This window comes from Cavia porcellus, unplaced genomic scaffold (genome assembly GCF_034190915.1).
Source record: "Cavia porcellus strain 051 isolate PalLab524CR breed Dunkin Hartley unplaced genomic scaffold, mCavPor4.1 scaffold_30, whole genome shotgun sequence".
NCBI lineage: Eukaryota > Metazoa > Chordata > Mammalia > Rodentia > Caviidae > Cavia > Cavia porcellus.
In genome coordinates, this window is record NW_026947513.1 from 26,840,370 (window position 1) to 26,858,573 (window position 18,204).

Genomic DNA, 18,204 nt, shown 5'->3' on the forward strand with positions numbered 1-18,204 from the left:
ACAGCTTTTGATCACTTTAAGGCTCAAGACAATTAAACAAACAGACCTCCAACAATGATTGAACAAATAGACCTCATCATTCAACAATACGAGTTACATGGCTTTTATACTCTGAACACTGGTGCTTTTTTAAGAATATTCTTCAGTCCTAGGATGCATGGTGTGCCTTCAAGAACCAAACTGACATTAGTTAATTCACTCAAAAATATTCCTTGAGTGCCTGCTATATAGGTCAGACATATTCTAGGTACTGGTTAAAGTAGCCCCAACAAGATGATCTTACAGGGAATACTGATGTTAAACAAATAATTTTAGCTCATTCCCCTTTATCTTCCTAATAATCTTTTAAAGTGTGCCTTTAGAGCCACAGTCCAGCGTGTTCACCATCACTCATTCATTGCATTAGCTTCATTTCAGAACTTCCCTGTTTATTTGCAACTATTTTAATACTCTTTTTCTTTTTTTTCTGCCCTGAAGCCTGGCAACAACGTAAGAATCACTTTGTCTCATTCCAGCTTATCTCGGAACTGTTTCAGGTGTCGCCATAACCTTATCAGGTTCATAACTACTTCCTTTCCTAAACTATGTAGTTCAGCACAGCAAGAATTGTGGAATTGGACCACAGAGCTTTGCATTGCTTTAATTTTTTTTCTTTTTTTTTAACTTTTTATCGGTACCGGGGATTTGAACTCACGACCGCCTACTTGCAAGTCAGGTGCTTATGCCGCTGAGCTAAATCCCCAGCTCCTGCATTGCTTTAATTTCAGTGCCTGGAAAGGTGTGTGTGGCTGTGGTTTCTTAGCCTCTCAGTACCAGTTTACTAAACAGATAAGGATAAGAGATCTCTGAGCAGTGAAATGATTCCTTTTCTTGAAGACTATTGAGATCACTATTTCAATTTATTTGTATTTATAAGCTTTGTAGTTGGAAGAGTTACATGTTTGCAAAGGCAGCTATTTGAACAGCCAGTGAGCTGAAAGCCTATCAGATCATACAGGAGAATTCAAATAAAAGTTTTTAGCTACTGGAAGCGTAGCTTATGGATATGGTTCTGAAGGCCCGAAAGAGATCACTATATAGGGTGCTCTGGTGCTCAGCGCACCAGAATTCTCTAAATTCTCAGAAAAGAAAATTTATTTAAAATGCAACAGTGGGCTGGGGATTTAGCTCAGCAGCACAAACACATGACTGGCAATTGTGAAAAAAAACTTAAATTAAATACAACAGTGTCAAATCCAGAAAAAGCGAGTGTATACACCAATGATTTCCACCCCAAATGAAACTGTTTTCCTACTTAAAAGGACAAATCATAAGCTGTATCAAAAAAAGAAACTTCCTTACTGAGAGTTTAAAATAATGAAATTGAAATACCTCAGCTATTTTTAAAATGAAGTTGTACTTGTTTGATTTCCTTATTTTTACACCTTCCTGTTGCTGAGTATGCTGTCTGTTTTAGGGTTTCGTGCCTAGAGTTAACGTGAACTACAATAACTTCCGCACACATATGAGAAGCTACAGTTTTATGACCTCTAGAGCAAGTGTGTCTACAATTGTGAAGGGTAACAGCCTTTACTACTTTATGCGAGGTAGTTTTAAAATTATTTATCACATGCTCATTTCATAAATATTTATTCAAAGTCTCATACTGATACTGTTCTAGGCAGAGACTGCACCCATGAACAAAAGTGGTAGAAGTTTCTACTCTCATAGAAGGGGGAAATAGACAAGAGCTAAAACACAGAAATAAGTTATGTACTGGTAGACAGTGACATGGAAGTTCTATGAAGAAATAAGGTAGAGGAGAGACCAGTGGGAGGTTGACCATATGCTCCTGGATGGAACCTTTTGTTACAATTAATACAAGGGGCCCTTAGAGAGCTTTTTTGAGGGGATTATCAAGGTCTAACTTCAGTCTTTTAACAGTCCTAGGCTATGTGAGGTGGACCAGAGGGTGATAATAGAGGCCATGAGGTGTGGTGCAATTCTGGGTGTATTTAAAGGGAGAGCCAACAGGATGTGCTGACTGGACACGGGTTGGCAGAGGAAGACTGGTCCTGGGAGGGATCGGGGCTTTGGAGATGAGTGTCCCAAGGATGGAGCCGCTGTCAACTGACAGGGCTAATCTTTGGGGTTCCAGGTTTGGGAAGAGTATGGGAAAGTTACTTTGACCTGCATCTTTCTAGAGATAGCTGAGCAGTTGGATGTAAGAGTCTGGAATTCTGGGAGAAAGTGTGTTAGGCAACAGCTAGGTGAGAGTATTTGTGAAAGTTCTCTTTTGATCTTTATGGGAATAAAGAAGAAATAAGGTCCATCAGCAGGAAAAAGTTAGACAGAAGATACTGGGCAGAAGCAGTTATACATGGAGTGCAGCTGACCGGACTGGAAATTCAGTACTGCTACAATCAGTGTGAAAGATCAACTTGCGGCTTGTGGTTGGAATTTCACGTGACAGTAGTCAGGCATGTTAGGGTTCTCTTTAGTCACTTTTGACTTGCAGATATTGGAGCAGAATATACCAAGACTTAGGTGTAACTGACTTGAATTCAAGTAGTGCACAGGTTTTACAAAGGTAGATAGATGTGAGAGACGAGTTAGAGAGTATAGAGTTAAGGAGTTGAGAGAATATACAAGGGAGGGATTACAGTGCTGACCATAAAATGTAAACTGAGGAAGTAGAGAAATGAGAGCACTGAGGGTGAGGCGCAGTGGGAAGATGACCCAGGGTTGCTACATGGGGTCAGAGGTTATTGGAGTCACATTAAAAATGAGCATTATATTCGCGTGTATATGTTAAATCCTATTTCAAAAACCTAGAATTTCCTATTCTCATCTAAGGTTCTTAAAACAAGTAAATAAAAATTTTTGGATTTGTTATCTTTTTTCAAGTGAAGTATGCCACTAATATTTTCCCCCTGAATGACTTAATTCATTTTTTTAGATTAATACACTTCTGTTTTTTCCTCCAACCTTTCACACTTTTTGCTGGGTTGCTGGAGGCAATGTACTGCTCACAAGTTACTCTCCTATGTCAGAGCCCTGGAGTGGTAGCTCTAAAGTTGCTCATGTGCTCAGGGATAAGTGGACTAGCATGGGGGGCCTTGGCCAGCTGTGCCACTTGGGTGCGTTTCTGAAGCAGTTTCCTCACCACTACTGAAATGAGACAGCAATGTGTCCTTTGTTGTAAGGACTAAAGTGGATGTGTATTTATTATGCTCAGTGCAGAGCTTAGCATATCTCTATTAATGGAGATATTGTGATTTTAGACTTATTGAATTAATACTTCTTTAAATATTAGACACATCTGAAAAAGGTCTCATTCTGTCATTTTTATAACAGTTTTTGAAATATCTAGGATTACTAGCATCAAAATATAGTATTAAATTTCTTACAGTATTTAATATGTCTATGTTTATTTAGCTTTAATAATAGACTAAGGTAACTAGGAACTCATAGTTATATGTGAGGGTTTATTTTTATTTCAAATAACATAGAGATACCAGTATATGAGTGCATAATCTCCATCCTTTTCTGCCAGTTTAAACGAACCCTGAACTTAAGCATCCACAAAAGATGACTCATTTAGAAATGCGGTTCCTTCAAGAAAATATGAAAAATATGACATATGCTAAAGAAGAAATACATTCAAGCTTTCAGTGTCTAAATGGACCATCCACAAATTTGTGAAACAGATATAAAATATACATGTGTGTACACATGCAAAATTGTGGCTCCATTTATAATTTTTTACTTTGTAATGGTGCAAAAACAAAATACATTCAGTAGAACCTGAAGATAAAGTTTTGCATTTTAGTCTTTTCAATATCAATATGTCATGTGATCTCTAGGGAATTTGTGGCTGCTCCTGGTCAAGTAGGAAATCAAAATGGTAAACAGCCAGTACTGCATAGTGGACTTGGTTATCTGTGTTCCTTGGATACAGATATTCAATAAGTTACACGAGATATTCCACACTGTTATAAAATGAACTTTGTGTTAGGTGATTTCATGCATCTATAAGTTAACGTAAGTGTTCTGAGCACATTTAAGGTAGGCCAGGCTAAACTGTGATGGTCAGTGTCTACATTCTCAGCCCTTTTTTATTTTTCATGTTTATTTTGAAACAAGATCACCAGGCTTGAATTTGTCATCCTCTTGCATAAGCCTCCCAGAGTGCTGGGATTATGGATGTGTGCCTGCATGTCTGGCTGACTTATATTTTAAATTTACAGTGGATTTATCAGGATGTAAACCCATCATGACTTGAAGAATACCTAGGTATAATATATTTGTATATGTAGAGATATACATTATATATGTATGCATATGTATACATATGTAACTATATATATACATATATGAATGTATATTTTACATATAAAAGCTTTATTCTCACCTAAAAGGACTGAAGAAACTCTCTATTTAACATATATCTGGGAACAGTAAAAATGGATAATGTTTCCTAATATAAAATATACTACAGTTACATTTTATTTCTTTGTGATTTTTCATGTTGTATTTGAAAATCGTAAATCGGCCCTTTATCAGAAACGGTATGAAATGTGGGACTCATTGCTGTGGAGCAGTCTTTCCCTCCCTCGGTCTCAGAGGCTGCTTCTGTGATGTGGAACAGTATCTTACTTCAGTCTCCCTGGTACCAACCATGGGGTCCAGCATATGGCAGGTTTTCAGGTGATGTTTGTTGAATGAAGCAAGCTCGGTTTAAGTCTTATTCTCTAGTGATGCCAAGAGGCAATATATTTGAGTAAAATTGAACTTTCCCTGTGTAGTTTTTCAAAATGACAAAACTATCACAGACACGTCCTTGGTAGGGGTAAAATATTGGTAAAAGTGTGATTGAACTTTTTATAACCATATATAACACTTCTCCATGATAATAATCACCAGTTATCAAGAGTAATTCCTTTAATTCAGTGTTTTGGGTATTTCCTTGCCTGACCTTTTATATCTAAAATATAGAATATGAATGCCTATGGAAAATTAGATCCAAGTTCAACTCACAGAAAACATTAAATAGCCCTCAAAACTTCGACGATTTTATTCAGCATATTGATTTGTCTGACTCAGTAGAGAATGCTGAAGATTATCCAGTTCATTACTCAAAATCCAGTTTTCCCAGCATGTAAACTGACCTTTGTTGCTGCTGTATCACAAAAGCCTGTGCTCTTTTCCAAGGATTATAGGAGGTAAAGGAAAAATCCTTCTTTTGCGGATAGCAGGATAATCATTACTAAGAGACCCTTGTAAGCCTGCTACCTTGGCACCTGATTCAGCTAAGAAACCAACAAAAATATGAAACAGTCTTACTGCCATTGTTACTGCCTGTAAGATAAGGAACCAGTATCCCCGAAGTATTAGTGTTGAACAGTGGGTCAGAAATGGCACAGATTGGGCAAGGCCAAGAGTTATCAGGCCTCATGGTGCTTCGGGCAAGGCTATCTCTGATGTACAGGCCATGGAGGCTTTGCTATTGTGGATCTACCAGAGAGAAGTTCCTGTCTTTATACTCAGACACCTGCTGCTGTAAATTTCTCTTTACTTCTTACTGACGCTGATGGATAACTTCGCTGGCTCTCAAGGTTTGGAGCAGACAAAAACTTTAATATTTCATTAGTGATTTTACACTTAGTTGTGAAGACAGTTATAATTCTATCAGGACGAGGATCCATAGTTTGTACACGATCTACTTTTGGGAATGTTTGTTGAAATTCATTGTCAGTATGCTAAATCTACAGAAAAGATCATGCCTTGAGACCTCGTCTTCAATCTGGTAATTTTTACGCAGTCTGTTTCAGTTCATTCCAGCCTTGTACATAAGGCTTACATGTATTGTGCTGTCAAGCCATTGGTACTGGACTTGGTTTATATATTCAAAGGAAATGGACTTCTCCAGGGATATCTAATGTTCACTCTTGATTTCATCACATTCAGGAATAAAGCTACTAATAAAGGGTAGTAGTTCTCAAAGAGCGATCCTAGGACTACAGAATCTTCTCTGCTTGCAAACTTGTTAGAAATGATGGATTTGTGAGTCTTATCCTGGACTTGCTGGACCAGAAATTAAGAAGTGAGATTTAGAAGGTCCTGATGCATGCTTAGAGTATAAGGCCCAAGCACAGAACATCTTGAGGTAACCATACTGAAGAATGTTTTTGTCTTTTAGACTAGTGAGCTCATGTATATATTTTAAGTTGTTTGTTGGCTCATCATGATGTCAGAAATTTTTAAATGCTAACTGGGCTCAAGAGAATTCATTATCCTGTATTTACATGTAGTAATCTACCCAGGTTCAATCTTCTCGTTAAGCATTAATTAAGAATTTGTGAGAACTGACTCTGCTTTCAAGTGATATGTGTATAAAAAGGACTGTAGTATGTTGTGTTATAATTTAGGTGTACTTTATTTCTGGAGAATTTTGTTAATAGCTTTTGGAAAAATATACTGTAGCTGATGGTTATCCAATCATGACTGATAATATTGGGACATAAATATGACGCATTTTGTATTTAGCCTTGTGAGTTGGCAAAGCATGGCTTTGGAGTCAAACTATGTATGACTTAAGAAAATTACAAAGTTTTCTTGACTTTTTGTTTCTTCCTTTGAAAAATATAAATGAGGCCAGATATGGTGGCACACACCTGTAAGCTCAGTAGTAGGGAGGCAGAGACAGGAGGATCACCATGAGTTCAAGGCCAGCCTGAACTACACAGTGAGATCTTCTCTCTCTCTCAAAAAAAAAAAAAAAAAAAAAAAGTAAAAAGAAAAATGAAAATGAAAATGAAAAGTTGTATCAAGTTGTAAAGATGAAATTAGTTGACATCTAAAAACTTGTAATTAACCATCATTAAAGGAGTATTGGTACTTCCTAAGATATACTTGGTTTCTGTTTCTTTAATTCTGCTGTTAATTAATTTCATACCTAAAATTGATAACTTGTAGAGTTTAAAATTTTAATTATGGTGGCATCAACTTCTAGGAGTGGATAGGAAATTGGATGGAAAAAGTAATATTGAGCATTAAACAGAGCTGCTTTATGACAGACTTAGACTATTTCATCACTTTATCATGTCTTCCTTTAGAAACTTTAACTTCAAAAATTATAAATCAAAAATTATAAATCAATGCATATTCATTGTGACAAAGAGAAGAAAAATTAGCAATATACTATTATATATATATATATATATATATATATTTTTTTTTTTTATCGGTACCAGGGATCGAACTCACGACTGCCTGCTTGCAAGGCACGTGCTTATGCCGCTGAGCTAAACCTCCAGCCCCTGCTACTATTATATTTTTATCCTGAATCTAGAGTCAAAAATACCACAGGCTGGTATGAATTATTCCGTATCCACACTCTTACAAATAATACGGAACTCCTTGCTTTTACAAACGTAAGAAAACATGTACACATCCAGGTAGGTCGTGTTATTAAGTGAAATGGACCAGGGTGAGGCCAGCGGTAGACCCAACAATGCAATAAGAAATGGAAATAAATGTTAAGAAACTGATGGCAGTGAGAAGCGGAAGGCTCTCGTGTGCTGATGTGGCTCTTACTGAGCCTAAAAATTGGAAAAGCAGTGGACTCCCGTCACAGGCTCTTCTGACCCAACAGGAGCCTCATTTTCAGAGCTGACAAAATTGCCAAGTGGTTTCTTCTCCACCAGGAACCAGAGGAGCGATGGAAACTGTTTCCGCTAACCAGTATCACAGATCAACTTATGTCTTTGCACATTGTGTTTGCTAGCTAGGTGGCAAACAACGGTGCACGTAAAACTGTGCCCAAGTTGTCTTTCTCCCAGTCTCTGAAGCTGATCAGTCATTTGGCCTTTTCCTGATGGGATTTTGCAAAAGTGAGATTATTCTATTTAAAATTCTCTATTACTTCCTGCTTGGTTTCTTGGCTTTGTTTTGTTTTTGCTTGTAATTTGTAATAGTTACATATCCAGGCCAATAAATGGAGATGCACCATTTTAATAGGTATGTAATATTCCAGGATGTATATATTTACAGTGTGGTAAACTACTCTCCAAGTGAAAGACTCTCATGTTTCTAAAGACTATAAAAAAGAAAAGGTACAATATACATTTTTGTGACTATGTCCATCCTAGAGGAAAAAACACCCCAAAGTAAAACTAGGTCAATATTTGCATGTTTTAAAATTTGAATTAGAGATTGACAAATTTCTACATGAAAACACAGCAATTCACATTCTGTTGTGAGAAGGGTTTGTTTTTGTGCATCTGTTCCAGTACTAGCAATTATTCTTTTTCACTTTTAGTGGTAGGATGAATAAAAGCAGCACCTCCGAGATAACTTTAATTTGCAATCTTCCTCTCACTGGTGAGGGTTAGTACCTATATATTTGTAGGTCCTTTGAACATCCTCTTTTGAAAATTGCTTATTCATATTTTTGCATAAGTGTGTTGGAGTTTTAATTTGTTTGTATAGGTTGTTCACCTTGTGTGGTAGGGATATTGTAACTTTGCTATTCATTTTGTGCTACAGTGATTTTTGATTTTATTTACAACTTTCCTATGGTAAAAAGATAGATATATGATTGATAGATGAATTCCTATTACTTGTCCTTTGTAACTTTTTCCCTAGGAAAAATTTTTCCCAACTAACAATAATAAAAATATATTTTATTTGTCTAGTAATTTTACTACAATTTATATATTTAAATTTTTATTTTTTCTGGAGCATATTATTTAATATATTATATAGTAAGAATTTAATGCCAAGTGTATTGGTGCTCACCTATATCCTAACACTTGGGAAGCTGAGGCAGGAGGATTGCCGTGAGCTCAAGGCCAGGCTGGGCTACGTCGTGAGTTTTATCAGCTTTCTGTTGCTGTAAACAAAACACTACAAATTGACTTGAGACAACAAGTGCATAATTATGTGTGTTAGAAATCCAGTAGTCACAGTGTAACATGTTTCTTCACTCACATTCTCAGAGGTAATGTGAAGGTGTCATCCAGCCTGAGTTCTCTGCAGGCTCTGGGGAAGAATCTGCTTCCAGTCTCATGGTGACAAAATTCAGTTGCTAGTAACTCTAGAACCAAGGGGCTCATTCAAAGCTTCTCTCAGCATCTAAATGCCACTAACATCCATTCTTTTGGGTTGTATTGTATTTAATTTGCTAAATTGTGTTGAATTTTTTGTCAGTATTCATCAGTGAAACTGGCTTATAATTTCCTTCTGACAATTGTAGACAAATTTGCACATACATCTTTAGTACATATAAATATTCAAATGTTCATGATAAATGATTGTTATGAAACATTTTTTCATTATATTGTTATCTTACTGGCTTACGTGTATTTTAGATTAATTGTCTATTAACATTTGGTTTTTATAATCCCATGGCTCATCTCTTGCCCAGTGTTTGCATTTGTTAAGAATCTTGATCTCCAGAATTTGTGGTCATATTACTAAACATTTAAATTCTAGATTGAAAGGCGAATGTCAGTAAATTAAAACAGGATTCCATTAAATAGCATTTAGACTTCCATGTTGGACTTTATATTCCCAGCTCAGCTCAGGAACATGTGGACCTTTTAGAACAGTTAATATGCATCTATGTTTTTCCATCACTGATCAGCAGCAAATGTGTTAGTAATCCAAATTTTCCTGCAGTTGTAGATGGCTCTCAAACTAAAAATGAAATTAGAGGTGGTGACTTTAATAAAATCTAGGTAAATTTAATTTGTTCCTGTTTTTAATGAAATACAGCCTTCTCACAGCCTTTGAATATGGCAGCTCACTAGGACTTTACAGGGTCTAGAGCTATAGATTCTTTTTAAGTGATCATGATGCACATTCAGAACCTGTTTCTTTGTGTGATTTTGAAATCTGTTTTTGTTAATTCTCAAGGCAGCATTGCTGAGAATCAGGTTTTTTAAAAGAAGCATGCTTTATTAGCAGAAAACGACAATTCAGCTTTTAAGGAATTTGCTTAAATCTTAGAAATGTGAATGTTGTTCCTGAAAAAAATTTAAAAGTACTATGCATTAAGCTGTTGTTTAGAGAATTCGAATTCAGTGTTGCTGGACTTGTTCCTGAGAACAGGTGAGAGAGGGTGGAGCAGGGTATTACTGTCCTCAGCTAGTTGGGTGCTGGTAGTCTTGTCAGTTAGTCAAAAAGCAAAATTACTGAAAGATATGCATGACCAGATGGATGAGCATGAGGTAGAGTTTAAGAAATTAGACATAGGTGACTGTTTGGTGTGGTTGTTAGCATCAAACTGTGCACAAATTCTCAGTTAATACTTATAAGTAACTATTATAGCTGAGAGAACATTCTCCAGGTAATTTCAACAGTTCCTGTGTTTAGCACTTATGTGCACCACATATTTTTCTAAGGTATTTAAACATATTAATCAGTTGATGCTCACATCAACAGTGTGAGTGAGATCTGCTGGTAGGTGGAGGTGCCTGAAGGTGACATTTGTACCTAACTCCAGCACATGCACTTTTTTTTTTAAATCGATATCGGGGATCGAATTCACGACTGCCTGCTTGTAAGGCAGGTTATGCTTATGCCGCTGAGCTAAATCCCCAGCCCCTGCACTCTTAATTATACTAAAATATTGTTTACTTATCTTATAAATCTAATAGCAGATAAAATTTTTGTTCTAAAAGATTTTCAGGCCTCAGAGAGCAGGTTTCTTTTCTTAATAAAGGCAGAATGATGAACTCACAGTCAAAAATAAGTCTTTTTTTCTCAAATTTAGATCTTGTATTCCTTACATTACTTACAAAGGAAAAGAAAGCCAAATTTGGCCATGAAAGAAGCAAGTTTTGTTTCTTTTTTATGTATTCACCTTTTTTCTATAAATTTCAATGATGAACAGACATTTGTTGGAGAGAAAGTGCATGTTTCCTGACTTTGAAGAACAAAGCCACCTGCAACACATTGTGCAAAGTGCATTGACTGAGCCATCCTGTGCTTGTAATGGGTGCAGAGCAATGTCCTGTGTCTCCTGTGTGGACCCTGGCCAGGCTCCCTCCTCCCCCAGGTCAAGCTAAAACAGACCAGAGGAGGAATAGAGGCTGTGTGGTGAGTGTTTGATCAATCCTCCAGAAAGAGAAGGTAGCACTTGCAAAATATAGAGGCTGGGCTGTGCTTACTGCTTTAGAACCACTCTGATAAGTCACTGGGGCACTAATTAAATTATACTTTCATGGCTCCATGCTGGATCCACTGAATCAGAATCTCTGGGGAAGAGACCTGGGTGCCTGGGCTTAACAGGGGCCCCAGGTGATACTTATCAGGAAAGTCTGGGAAGCAACAAGTAGAATACATTTTGTTTATAAACATAGTTGGAATGAGTTTTGGAGAGAATAGTTGAGGCTGAGATTGGATGTTATGCATCATCTTATGTCATGCTTATCTTTTGTGATTGTTCGGTTTTCTGTGTGTAGCCTACCTAATTCTGTTTACTTTTCAGGAATCAATAGGTACATCACACTGAACATTTATTTATTCAGCTTTGTATGAATTGAAGTAATATATTTAAAGTTTGTCCAGCTCAGTGTACAGTGTTCCCAACTTTACTTAGGCATAGGTTAAGAAATTACTAAAGAGCTGAGTGAGGAATGAACATTGTTCACCCATAGCCCATCTCTTAACTCTAAACAACAGACTTTAGCAGACGGAGGTTCAAAGATTCATTATGCAGACACACAGCTAATAAGTAACTCAGCTGATATTTCAACCTGTGTCCATGAAGCACAAAGAATTTAGTTTGTCAAAAACTGATGAGTATGATCTCATACATGTATGGAATGTAAAAAGCTGATTTCACAGAAGTAGAGATTAGAAGGCTGGTTATCGGAGGCTGAGAAGGGTAGAGAGGAGAGTGTAGGGAGAGATGGGTCAATAGGTACATATTTACAGTTAGACAGGAAAAATCACTTCAAATGTTTCGTTGCACAGTGGAGTGATTATATTTAATACTGTATCGAACATTTCAGAATAGCTGGAAGAGGGAATTTGTAATGTTCTTACCACCAAGAAATGGTAAGGTAATGGATATAGTAATTAGCGTGATGTCATTATTACACAGTACTAAAAAACATCACATTGTACACCACAAATATGTACATTTATTATATGCCAATTAAAACTAATTGTTATTAGTGATGAGCAAAGTGTTTGTAACTCAGTTAAAATGGATGAATTGCAAAATACAGAGTGAATGTTAAGGACCATAGAGGAAAGCTTTTGACATTTGTAAGAGTGTGAAAATATACCCAAATATTCTGCTGATCTTTTTTTCTTTTTTTTCTTTTCTGCTTAAGAAAAGGTAATTATCAATATTTTATGTGAATATATCACCATTTTAAAATGTCTATTCTGTCTATATATAAAAATTAAAATACTATGTCAGTATTTTGATACATAGTACATTACTGGATAGAAGTAGTTTTAAAGGCTGCTGATTTGAGAACTCTGGATTTAGTAATTCCAAAATTTAGGCTGCATTATAAAATATATTTCTCATTGGGGTGACAGTTGACCTGTTCTGAAAGGCACTGAATAAGATCAGTTGAGTAGATCGTGGGTCATTCCTGTTTATCACAAAAGGATTTACGTTTTACCTTTTGATTATTTGTTTGTTTCTTTGTAGTCCTGGGGATGGAACCCAGGGCTTTGCTCACGTTAGGTAAGGACTTTATCACTGTGTTACATCCATTATCCTGGGATTTAAGTTTGAGGCAGAAGTTTGTAAAGATTATCATCTGTTTGTTACTAGGACTGGGCTTTTCTTCTCAGTCACTTGAGTGTATAACTTCTTTCTTGTTCACATCCATCATCTGGTGTAATAATCAGTTTCCATAAATAGGGGGAAGAGCTGGTGGGAGAGAGACATTGTAAGGTGGTGAACTGCCAGGCCTCAGAGAGCGGGAGGATGGTGCTGGACACTAGGGGAGGATCACATGGGGCAGAGAGCCAGCCACTACTGCATTTCCGTTAAAATTCACCCAAAATGAAAAGGACAAAGGAAAGGAAAGAGAGTGTATGAGTTAATAAAGAAGCCACTGTCATTGTAAAGATACCTACAAGGCACAGAGGAAAGACCTAGACAAATTCTTTTGCAATGACAAGCTTTCTATTCACTATAGAATCATTTCTTAGGAACGAAATGACTTGGGTGGAAATATGATTCTTGCCTGGGTCTATGGAATGAAAATGTATTCTCAAGAATTTATGTTCTGAAATTTAAAGAGAGGAGGAGAATTTAAATTGTTGTATGAGACCATGAACAATAGAGAAATAGGCACTCTTCCGTCTAAAAGATTTTAATTGCAAGGGAAAACTTCATCTTAAAGTTTCCAGAAACAAGACCAAATCATAGTGACTTTAACCTTCTAAAAATGTGACATTTGTTATCATGATTACCTAGTGAACATAGTGTGCAATTCATGAAGGTGCTTAGTATTTATACTAATCAGTTTCCTCTGCTACCCATTGGTCAATTTTTACAGCATGGCCTATATTCTTACTCTAGAGGTGACTTTTGGATGTGTTATGAACTAATTTAGTAACCTAAGCTGTCATTATTACAATTTAAGAACTAAACTACTTTTAATAAGGTGAAAAGTGGGCTTTGCAAATATATTTCAGAAGTAGACATGTTAAAATAATATTAAAATGATAGTGAGCATTACTCTAACATATTTATTTTCTTATTTTAAACAAAAAGTAAGAAATAACAGAAAAAAGTTTCAAAACAGGCTAGTGAGAGAAGAACAATAGTTCACACATTGCATATTGTCATATTCACAGTAGTTATTCAGAGCACAAGTTATAGGCACGAAACATTGTGTACAATAAATACTAGCACCAAATTTGTCCCTCAGTGAAATAAGAGAAACCAGCTATATAACTGTCTTAACTGCATTGTGTTCATATGTACTTTTTTCTTTTCTCTTTCTCCCTTCAGTTTTTCTTTTCTTTAAAACAGTTTCTTCTCTATTCACAATATCTTTGTACATTTTGGATCTTATTTGATCTTTCAGATTCTTACACTAGTGAGACAAGACGTTTACTTAAGTAACGTGTTTATTGATTTAGTTTTCTATGAGTAAATATTTTAGAGGACAAACTCTAAAGGACAGAGGTCTTGATAGTGATAGAGCTCTTTTCTTTCTTGTTCTAATCTTTTGTATAAAACTGATGACTGACTTTCTAATAGAGTTTATTACTCTATTATTGACTTCCTATGAGGTGCATGGGCTATAGATCTGGTATCCAGACTTGAGTATAGGTACCTGGGTGCTATATTCTTTCCATTAAAAGTGACTTTCTACTCATTTATTTGTATTATTTTCCTTCAGATTCATACAATATATAAATATATGAATTCAGTTTGTTTATTGTAAATGCAGTGATAAAGTGATGCCAAACAAAAATAATCTCTTGGATTGTTTAAAGCTTGAATATGTAAGTACTCTAACAAGAATGGATTATTAAAAATACTGATTCACTAGAATTACTAGGATACTTGGACTACATCTATCAGTACTGCTAATGACTTAGTATTTTGGATCCCTGGAAACTGGATACAATGTTAATTAATCCCTTAGGAGATTAATAACACTAGAGAAATGACTTAACTTTGGTGTTATAAAATTAGAATGTTTAGATAAGAAACATGTTTAAATTGCCTAAACTACTAGAATGCATTAAAGGCTGTTTTGTACCCAGAGTTGCATTTGAATATTTATATGCCCATCACTTCACTTAGACCTTGAACTCCCAGAGGATGGAATCTAGGTCTTTGTCTTCTCTGTATTCCTAATCTAGTGTGGTGTCTAGCATATAACCTGATTTTTCTCCAGGACAGTCAGTCATACATGTTAGTCTCTGAATCAGATTTATGTAGGTAGTTTTATTAATGAGTAGGAACTATCCACACATTTACCAGATAAACATCACCAGAGTGAACTCTAGCCTTAGATAAATAGAATAAATGCAATGATACTGGTAAAGCAAGACTAGAAGCCAAGCCCTGGACTTTGCTCTCCACGCATTTGGTGACGTGCTATGATGATAGTGGCTAAATTTTTGAGAGGATCTGCTAAAGTTCAGGCCTCTAGATATACAGATAAATGAAGCCTATTTCCAGTTAAAACTCTCGAGTCAGAAGGATGTGGTTTGAATCAGCCTGAGCTATCTGTGTCAGAGGACTGATGTACATATTAAGCAAGACAATATGTGTAAACGGTTTTGCAAAATTCTTAGAATATGTATGCACTTATAAATGTTAGCTTTTGTTCTCCATTTTTCTTTTCTAAGTAAAGTGCTTATATTCCAAGTGGGACTTGAAAAATAAGGAAAAAGTGAGTAAGTTAAATGCTTTTTCTAATAAACTATTCCTAAACTTGATGATATAGTATTTATTGACTCACAGATAGGTGGGTTGGGAATTTGGGCTGAGCTCAGCTGGATCAAGGGAAGGCCAGGGCTCATAGTAGTGGCCAAAGGGCCCCAAGAGCAAGCACTTTTCAAGCCTCTGCTTGTGTCCTGCTTGCAGGTCTTCTTTAGCTAAAGCAAGACATTTGGCCAAGAAAGAATATTCAACAGGAAGAGAAAGAATCTGTCTCGCAATGCACAAAGAGATGTGCAAAACGGGCTAACTAGAATTTGTGGGCATTTTTGTATTCTACACAGAATGGGTACTGTTAAGTGCTTTTCAGACAGCTTAAGCTGGATAATTGACATGTTATTCATTTAATGATGACAGTGTCCTGACAGATGTAGCATTATTGCCATTTCAAAGACAAGAAAACTGATGAACAAAAAATTAAAAGACTTGTTATATGTGGCCTAGTACTTCAAGTGATGGAATGGTTTTTTATGCACTGTTTTTGTAGCATAAGTGATTAGACAATTAGAAAGTGCATGCTTTCATTAGTAAAGATTGGATTAAAATAGAATTCTAGAGATTTTTTCCTTTTCCGCTTACCTATTGCCATATGTTTACTTGGGCAACCATAAAATTAAATTAAAAATTTGTTCTCCTTTAAAGTTTTGCAGAAGCTTATAGGAATTATTTTTTGTTTGTTTCTGTCAGGTCACCTGCACAGCCTGTATCTCACTGTGTCCTGGACATGACTGAGCCTCTTCAATGGGCCAGATACCACTGGCAACGGCTGATGGGTGGTAGAACCAGGGATGACGATGAGAGGCTGTACAGCTACTCCTCGCTGCTTGCCTGTGGGGGAAAATCCTCCCGGACCCCTAAACTGCCAGGAAAGCACCGTGTTGTTATTCCTCACCTTCAGCCCTTCAAGGATGAGTATGATAAGTTTTCTGGAACCTACATGAATAACCAAATACGAACAACAAAGTACACGCTTCTGAATTTTGTGCCAAGAAATTTGTTTGAACAATTTCACAGGTATCATTTGTTTTAAAGAAATAAAATCTTAGTACGCTTTTTATCATTCTAATGGATACATAATTTTTTTTTCACTTTCATAACATTATCTGTATTTAAGTGTAAGGGTAGTGATATTATCCATGCCAGTTAGGGTCCATTTCTGCTGTAGATTAATGATCTGTCATATTCACATAGTACTTCACAATTGTTAAGGTGCTTTATCTTTACCAGAGAAGATGCTGTTTTATCTCACTATAGATTAAGAAATTCTGACTATGGTTTATACAGTGTCATGTTAGTGATGAGTAGCTAGAGCTTTGGGTATTCTTGCTCTGGTTTAGTATTTACTCCATTAAATTTTCCTGCATTTTAATTACAGATTTTTTCTTACTTGATAAGATGAGAAAATAGCGTTTGAGGAAATGCAAATGTATGGGGTGTTACTAAGTGAAGCAATGACATAATTCAGTTTCATAGGCATTTAGCAACACCTCTGAGTGTAGGTGGTAAAGGAAATGCAATTATAAATGTTACTCTTTTCTTTACGGAGTCTGCAATTTTACCATGGAAATAAGATACATATACCAATGATGAAAGGATATAGTGAATGGATTAGTTTTATAAAGTGCTAACAAGAGCAGAAGCCTTAGAGATAATGCAAACTGGATCAGTACAAAGGGATGTGACATTTGACTTAATCACGGAGCGGGTGAGCTATTCCAGACAGAAGTATGGGCAAAGCTTATTTTAGAAGGAGGAAGGAGTATAAGTAAAGTGTAGAATCAGTAGCATAAAAGGCTTATTTGAAGCCTTGAAAGTGGTCTTTTCTAATAATTTATAGGACATATGTTGGGGAGCAATAGGGAAAATGTTGGAAAAACAGGTTTAACCCACAAGAGGCATCTCTAAGTCGGGATAAAGAATTGAGATCCCAAACTGCAGGCATAGTTTTGAATAGGGGATTACTGTGCATATGTCTGTATTTCACTGCAGAAGCAATGTATTAGGCATATGGGAGGGCTTGCAGGCAAACTAAAGACCGAAAAAATATTTACGAAGTCACTGTAAACGTCCCAGTGAATTGTGTTGGAGACTTAAAGTTTAGAACAATATGAGACTAATAAGGACAACCCATTGCAAATACTGTAAATTAGATGTGGGGAATTAAAGGAAAGCAGGAAGAAGATGCCATGAACATGTGGAGCTGGGATGACCAGGAAGACTAACAAAAGAAGGAGAGACAGAAATAAAAAGAAGTTTGTTTTTGTAACTGTATTTGAGGTGCTAGTCTGAACATACATATTCTTAGCATACATTATGGTTTTTGCTGCATTTATTCTCATGATATCTTCCATATATGTTCTATTTGTTTTCATTGAATAATAGTTATGTTAAAGATCTAAATTTGTTGGATGAATGCCTCATAGTTTGTACAAGTTGCAGTCTAATTGTCTAGCTCCTAGGCAGGGTGGCATGACGAAGGGACATCACAGATGGCAGGCAAAAAGCAGGCGGCAGCAAAAGCAGCAGTCAGTAAGTGGTGACAGCAGCCGTCTTTCTGTCCCTTGTATTTTATCCAGTCTACATGCCCTTTGGATAGGCAGCGCTCACAGTCAAGGTGGGCCTTCCCATTATCCACACCCAGAGCTATGCCATAGGAGTCACTGGACTAATTTAGTAATCACACACCCTTAATCCAACGATTACACACTTTAGATCCAGCCACCTCTGAAAGCCCTACCTATGATTATATGAGTCTTTAGGGGAACATGTAGACATAAGCCATA

General features: G+C 36.3%; 1 protein-coding gene across 2 annotated transcripts in view; it reads left to right on the forward strand.

Moving 5' to 3' along the window:
• Window positions 1–18,204, forward strand: part of Atp10d (ATPase phospholipid transporting 10D (putative)) — an 88,584-nt gene that overhangs the window by 10,032 nt on the left and 60,348 nt on the right. Inside the window, exons 1-2 of one of the 2 annotated variants that reach the window (XM_063240621.1) lie at window positions 10,720–11,085; window positions 16,109–16,435. In XM_063240621.1, coding sequence (XP_063096691.1) covers window positions 16,146–16,435 — 290 coding nt within the window. In that variant the 5' untranslated portion in view covers window positions 10,720–11,085; window positions 16,109–16,145. Of the gene's footprint in view, window positions 1–10,719; window positions 11,086–16,108; window positions 16,436–18,204 lie in introns of those variants that run through there. The other variant, XM_003471567.5, reaches the window with a different exon arrangement.